We start from the raw sequence: 7,416 nt of genomic DNA on the forward strand, positions 1-7,416 counted from the left end.
GGCCGGGCGGCGGGCGGGCACCGGGCGCTGCGCTCAGGACGCCCGCGGCCCCGGCCCCGGCCCGCGCCGCGCCATCGCCGGCGCCGCAGGTGCAGAGCCGCCCGCGCCGAGCCGGGCGCGCGGGGTGCGGGGCGGGCGCGGGGCGAGCTGCGGGGACGCCGGCGCGGGCTCCGGCTGGTGCAGTCCGAAAACACCGGCGGGAGCGCGCGCGCCGGGGGGGCTCCCTCTCCGGCTGGGGGGGCACGAGGCGCGCAGGAGGGGAACCCGCGGGCTGGGGGGCGCCGCGCGGAGGGGGACGGGAGGCTGAGGGGCGCCCGGTGTGGGGGCGGCGCGGCAGAGGGGTCACGGAGATGTGCGGAGGTGGAACCCGCCGGCCGGGGGCACTTAGGCACGTGGGGGGGGCAGGAGACGCAGGAGGGGGACCCGGGGAGGAGGTGGGGGCGCAGAGACTGGGGGGCAAGGGGGCGCGGGGGTCAGGGAGACGCAGAGTGAGACGCGGGGACACGGGGGGGGGGCGCTCGGAGGGGGAGGGGCCGGGGACTCGGGGCGCCGTGGCGCAGGGAGGCGACCGCGCGCAGGGCGGGGACGCGCGGGGCCCACGCGCACGGGTCGGCCGCCCGGGGCCTGCGCGGCGGCGGGTCGGGGCAGCTGGGGTCCGGCCCGCGCGCTTTGGGCGGCGGCCGCGCGGGGGGGGGGGGGGGGCGCTTCGGCAACAGCCCCGCGCCGTGCCCGCGGCGCCCGGGACCGCCCGCGCTGCGCACGGCTGACCGACCGGCGGCTGCGGGCAGGCCCAGCGCCCGGCCCCGCCGCCCCCCCGCGGCGCGCGCCCCACGCGCCATCTTGCCCCGCAGCGGCGGTGGCGGCGGGCGGGGCGCAGCTGGGCCCCCACAAGCCCCTCCCCCCCCCCCCCCGGGGCGCCGGGAGCCCCGCGTGGCCGAGATTCAAGTTCGCTGCTGCTCGGGTCACTCGCGCGCCCGCCCGCGCATCCGCCCCTGGCCGGATGAGCAAAGCCCTTGGGCAGGGCCCGGCTGGAAGGGTGGGGCCGGGGAGGGCACCTGTGCCCAGCGGGGTCCACCAGGCTTCAGGGAATCAGGGGTCAGGGTGACTGGCAGGGGGGTGGGCAGGGACGGAGAAGGGACGGCGGCCGGTGAGGCCTTAGGAGAGGGCCCTTCCTATCCTAAGGCGGCCCCTCGTGGGGCTCTCCTTTTCCTTCAGGCGTGAGGGGTCCCCACCCCACCCCAGGCCTGTGGAGGGGGACCTGGGGTCCCTCTTCCCGGCCCTGAGTGTGTGGCCGCTGCCCACACTGAGGAGGAAGGAGGTCCTGGCTCGGGGAGGTGCCTGGATCCCAGGACCACCGGTGATGTGGGCAGCTGAGGGCTGTGATCCAGGAGTGGCCCCGGGGTGCCCGCTGCGCCCCGTGGGGGCCTCCCCTTCCCGCCAGGAGGCAAGCCCAAGCCCACAGGGAGGGCCCTGCCTCTGCCCGCCCAGGAGAGGACCCCAGCGCAGCCAGGGAGGCTCCTTGTGGACGGGCAGGGGCCTGAGTTACCTCTGTCCAGAGCCTCCGAGCCCCCGTGGCCGGCCTCAGTGACCAGGGTCGGAAGCCGGCTCCCTGTGACCTGGATTTGCCTATGAACACACACGTGTGCACGTGCCAGCACACAGAAGGGCTGCATCTCTGGGCTTTGGGGTTACAAGTCCTCCCCCGGGTCCAGGACAGGAAAGGGAAGACCACCCGGGGCTCCAGGTCCAGCACTTTCGCTCCATTTGCAAGAGTGATGCCCCTTCTCCGCCACGCACTGGGGTCCTCTGAGATGTCACAGGAACAGGAGCCCTGCTGCTCCCCTGGCAGGGTGACCCGCCGTGCCTGGGCACAGGCGGACAGCAGTGTCCCCGGTGCTGTGAGGTGGTCCCCATGGCCCCTCCGGGCCAGCTCAGCCCAGAGTGGGGGCCAGTGAGCCGGGGCCAGGGCTACGGACAGAAATGAAACCCGAGGGACAGCCCAGGGGACCAGCCATCTGTCATCTGGGGGCAGGTGTTGGCTCCAGCAGCCCGCCTGCACACTCCCCACCCCGTGGCTGGTGGATGGCACCCCCCTCCCCGCAGGGCCAGGCGGAGGGGCGCGGCTGGTCCCTCTGCAGACCCCTGGGTGCTACCTGCTTCTTTATGATTTATTAAAAGCACTGTTTCTCGCTCTGCATATTTCTTCTTTTTTCCCACTGGGGTGAAATTCACATAACATAAAAAACCGTATTCATGTGAAGAATCCAGTGGCATTTCATGGAGTCAGTGCCGCGTAGCTGCCACCTTTCCCGAACGTTTCCATTGCTCTAGATCAGACCCGCACCCGGAAACCCTAACTGCCCAGCCGCCCGCCCTCCAGCCCCAGCAGGCACCCATCGGCACCCTGTCCCTGGACACTGACACCGCGGAGCAGGGGCACTCGGTGCGTGGCCCTTGTGCCTGGCTTCCTCCACTCGGCACCAGGACGTCACGTTCAGCCGTAGCACGTCATGTGCCCCCCTTTCACGCCAAGCATGTTTCACGGTGGGACACGCACGTGGGGTGTCCGGTGCTGCGGGGACAAGATTGTAGTATGAGGGACATGCAGGGAGGTGGCCCGCCCCACCCACCTGGGCTCAGCACCCGGCTTGTTTGGGGGATCTGGGTTAACCTTTTGGGAGAATAGTCAGGAGCATGGACTCTTCCGAAGCCCATCCTGGTCACCCCGCTCTTGAGAACTGACGGCACAGTCCCTTGGACAGAGACATATCAAAACGCCACCTGCAATGACAAAAACAAGGGGACCTGCTGGAGGCCCAGTGGGTGGCCAGTCAAGGAGGGCACTGGGACACCCCTAGCTCCCCGGCCTGCACGGAGCTGTTTTAGGTCACCCAGCGGTAGTGCCACATGGTGAACGTCCCCAGGGCAAGAGAAACCTCACGGCCACTATGACAACAGGCAGAAACTGGCACAGAGGGGAGCTGGTGGTTCAGGGGTTGGGAAGATGTTTCTGCAAAATCGGTGGTGTGTCCCTTTCTGGTCCCCCTGTTCTCACCCTCGTGACTGCCCTGTGAGGGTCCTGCCTGGGGAGAGAGGCCAGCCCTGCTGGGGTCACAGAGCCCTGCTCCATGTGCCCCAGGGGACACTGCTGGCCTGGCTCCCTGGCCCCCCAAAGTGACCCCAGGCACAAGGTGGCTGCCCAGCCTGGCTGCTTAGCAGAGGAGGCCTCCTTCTCCAGCATCTTTTGCTGTCTTCCTAGGCTCGCTGGCCAGCCTGCACCCCCCAGTGACCATGGTGGCACCAGCCAGCCCCCTCCAGGACCCCAACACCTCCTCGCCTCTGTGAGGCCAGCAGGCAGGGTGGGACCTCTTGTGACTGACAGAAACTCTGCTCTCCCCACCCCCACCGCGGGCTCAGGGAGGCTGGGCACTGCTCATGGTAAGTCCGCCCGGCCTGGTGTGGATGCGCCAAGTGCCAGTGAGCCCCTGGGGGCAGCCAGCACCAGGATGGAGTGCCCAAGAAGGGTGGAGGGACAGCTGAAGCCCCAAGCTGTAAACAGGCCAGGCGGCAACAGGTATAAAGGCTGGAGCCCCCGCAGCCTCTTAGCACCAGCCTGACCCGCCTCCAAGAGCAGAGCCTCGAGGGAAGCCCGGCGGAGGTGAGCCCACCAGGGAGGGGTAGCCTGGGCCCAAGCGTGCGCCTCAGCAGGATCCTGGGACCCCAGGCAGGTCCAGGGAGCCCCAGTCTGAAGGCAGCTGCAGGGGTCTGCAGGGAGGTGGGCACGTGGGCCTGTGCAGGTAAAGAGGGCAGCTGTGATGGGGAAACTGAGACCTAGCAGCTGACCTGGGGACCCCAAGGGCTGAAGGGGGCAAGGAGGCCTGGCAGGCCCCAGGGTCCAAGCAGACGGACCCACTGACTCTGGGGCCCTGAGACGGACACACTGAGCCAACTCTGGGGCCCTGTGCCAGCCCGTCCAGATGGGGCCCCTGCTGCACCCATCACCTCTCCCGCCCCCTCTGGCCCATATCAGCACCTGAACCCACTCAGGGATCACTGGCTATTGCTGGATGCAGACCACAGCCCTCAGGAGGCCACGTGGGCAGTCCAGTGGTCTGGGGGGAGGTGCCTGCCAGCCTTGGGGGGCATCCAGGACACAGCAGCGCTGGGACACGTGAGGGTCTGAGGGGTCTCAGCCAGGCGTTAAAGCCCCGGCCAGCTCTGGCTGTGGAGGGCAGTGAGGTGGGAGGGGAGGGAGGGATAAAGGGGGCTGGACCCTCGCAGGGCCCAAAGCCTTTCCCCACCATCTCCCTTTCCTCGCGGCTCCTCACGTGACCCTGTGAGGGGGCCGAGCAGACAGGGGCCCACCCAGGGTCAGGAAGCAGGCCCCAGTCCCAGGGCTGCCAGGGTTGAGTGCAACCTCTGAGACTCCTCCGACCACGGCCTGGGCTGCTCAGACCCGCCGGCCACAGGGCAGGCCCTCCCAGGAGCAGGAGATGTTCCAGAAGTTTCCATCCCCCGGTGAACTTTTGAGAGGGCCAAGCAGCCTCTGAAATAGCTGCTTTGCCACGAGCCCCAGAACCTAACCCCCCCTCTGGGGACAGCAACCCAAGAGCTCAGTAGGTCATAAGGCACTACTGTGAGGGGCACAGGACAGCCTGGTCCCCGACTGCTGGCCCCTTTCCTGTGCCCAGACCCCTGCCTGCCTTGGGGGCACTTGCCTTGGTGGCTCTGCATGAAGTGGGGACAGGGTCGTGCACATGTGTGCTCAGGGGCTGTGGGCAGATGTACCTCCTGAGGGCCTGGAAAGGAGCAGTGGTCACCCCGCTTGATGGAGAGTTCTGGGCCTCCCTCAGTCCAAGGCCAGCTCCAGACTGGCCCAGACCCAGCACACCCCACCGCAGGTGGTCAGCGTCCGGCAGGGACGACCAGGGCCCACTGTCTGGGGGCCGGGAGAGTGAGGCCAAGCCCCTGGGCCTTGAGTTTTGGCCAGAAGAAGTGATGCTTAGGTAACCAGGAAGGCTTCCCAGAGGAGGTGGCTTTGAGATGGGCCTTGAAGGACACAGGGAATTCCCCTGGCAGCACGGAGGGATCGGATGGTTGCCAATGCCACCTCTCCTGAGCAGAGTGAAGGAACTGCTGTGCATCGCTTACTGTCTCAGACCTTTAGTCTCTTCTGTGAAATGGGTGAAATACCTCAAGGTGTCCAGCTAGCAAGAGGTGGGGGCTCAGGCTCGTCCTCCTTGGGGCCCTGGGCACAGGGGCCTCTGCAAGATCAGGGGCCCGGAGGTCTGGCCTGGGCCCCTAGGGACCCCACTCAGGGCAGGAGCCGGCACCGTGCAGGGTCCGAGCGGAGGGCCCCTCCCGCTGCGCACACTGAGCTGGCTCCTGTCCACGGCAGGGCCAGGATGGGTGAGGAATTCTCCTCCCAGATGAAGAAGGTGGCCTTGGCCATGGGCACCTCCCTGTCGGACAAGGACCTAGACCTGCTGCCCACGGACATGAGGCATCACGGTACAGCTGCCCCCTCTCGAGGCACCCCCGCCGGGCCGGCCCACCGTGGCGGAGGAGGCAGTGGGCTCGGGGAGTGGGGAGCGGCCTGCGAGCTCCTCCCGCCCTGGGCTGACCGGCCAGGACACGGGGGAGGGACAGACCCAGCAGCCCCCACCCCAGGGCAGGGCCTCCCTCTGGGCCCAGCCCCCCTGAGGCGGCGCCGCTGACCCGACCCGGTCATCCCAGGCTCCTTCAACTACCTCAAGTTCTTCGAGTACATGCAGAAGTTCCAGGCCTCGGGGCAGCTGGAGGGCGTCATCCGCAAGGCCTTCCAGACCCTCGACAAGGACAAGAGCGGCTTCATCGAGTGGAACGAGATCAAGTAACAGGCAGTGCGCGAGGGCGGGTGGGGGCTACTGGGGGGCTGAGCCCGGGCCCCGGCCTGGTCCACGCCACCACGCCCACCCCAGCAGACCCGACACCCCCAGTGGCCCCCCCTGACCTTTCGGGAGGCAGGGCCAGGCCGCCCAGGGCCACAGGGACAGCACCAGACCCGGCTCTAGCTGGGCCTCAGTTTCCCCACCTGTAAAGTGGGGAGCGAGCACTTGGCAAACCATCCGGCACTGGCCAGACGCCCTGGCTCTGACCCGGGTCCACCTGGCCCAGGTACGTCCTGTCCACCATCCCCAGCAGCGGGCCCGCCGCCCCGCTGAGAGATGAGGAGGCGGAGGCCATGATCCAGGCAGCCGACGCCGACGGGGACGGGAGGATTGACTTCGAAGGTGGGCGGCACTGACGGAGGTCCTGTCCTTCCCGCCCCGCCCCTCCAGGCCGCCCCGGGGTCGCTCACACTCCAGCAGTTGGCCCAGCATCACTTGTCCCTCTCGGTGCAGAGCTGAGCGGCTCCCCGCTGCCGGGCGCTGGCCTGTCCCACGAAGCTCACAGGCGTCTGGGATGGGTGCCACCCCCCCAACTCACGGATGGGGAAACTGAGTCTCAGAGATGCTGAGTGTGGCAGGGCCGTGAGGGCCACTGAGCTGGCTTTAGGGAAGGTCACCTGGGCAGCCTCAGGCCAAGGGTCCCTGGTAGGGTATTGGGGGTGGGGCACATTCAAGGTGAGGAGGGAGGCAGGAACCAGGGCCTGAGGGGCTGCAGGGGTGGACACAGAAGGAGGGAGGTGGGTGGGTGTGGGCTGCGGCCCAGGGGACGGGTGTGGGGTGGGCAGGGGGGGGGCTGCCACAGGAGAATTGGCATTTGTGGGGCTGCAGGCCTTCCCTGAGGCTCTCCTGTGGTTTGGGTCATTCTGCACCCGCACCCTCCCCAGCTGCCACCCTGGGCCTGGGGGGCAGGGGTGGAGGGCGGCCAGGTGGTCCTGGGAAGGGGGAGCATAGGCTTTGGGCCCCAGGCAGAGGAGCCTCCAGACACCCCGCCAGCTGGGGGCCCATCTTCACTCCCAGGCCTCCGCTCCTGCAAACTGACTTGTGGGGTGGCCGAGAGGCTTGCTTAAGACTGAGCCCCCAGCCCCTCCGTGCCTCAGTTTCCCCAATGAAGGCGGGCAGAGGCTCTGAATTTGGAGGGTCTCTGCCAAAACCCAGTCCATCCTGAACCCCGGGTGGGTGGGTGCAGGGCACCCAGCATGTGTGGGTGCTCGGGCAGGGCAGTTTTGGTCCCTCTTGCTCCTTGGCAGGGCTCAGAGGGCAGGACGCAGGGCCCCAGCACTGTGGGGTCCCTGCTCATAAAGGGGGCACACCTCCCCGTTGGACCTACAGGGCCCTGGCAGGGGCACAAGGCAGGGGGGTTCTTTACTAGACATCTGTCTTCTGCTCTAGAATTTTCTGAACTTACAAAAAGGAGAAAATCCCAAAGAAGAAATAGCACCACGCCCAGCCCTGGCCCAAGGGCCTGAGGGGCAGGGGGACAGCGTGT

General features: G+C 68.0%; 1 protein-coding gene across 1 annotated transcript; it reads left to right on the top strand.

Moving 5' to 3' along the window:
- Positions 1 to 5,327: 5,327 nt before the first annotated feature.
- PVALEF (parvalbumin like EF-hand containing) lies at positions 5,328 to 6,286 on the top strand. The gene is made up of 3 exons (XM_087825774.1): positions 5,328 to 5,511; positions 5,737 to 5,872; positions 6,157 to 6,286. Exons 1-3 carry the CDS (start codon positions 5,406 to 5,408, stop codon positions 6,284 to 6,286), a joined length of 372 nt encoding a protein of 123 aa, XP_087681900.1. The 5' UTR covers positions 5,328 to 5,405.
- The last annotated feature ends 1,130 nt before the right edge of the window (positions 6,287 to 7,416 follow it).

This window comes from Miniopterus natalensis, chromosome 17 (genome assembly GCF_054644295.1).
Source record: "Miniopterus natalensis isolate mMinNat1 chromosome 17, mMinNat1.hap1, whole genome shotgun sequence".
NCBI classification, from domain to species: Eukaryota; Metazoa; Chordata; class Mammalia; order Chiroptera; family Miniopteridae; genus Miniopterus; species Miniopterus natalensis.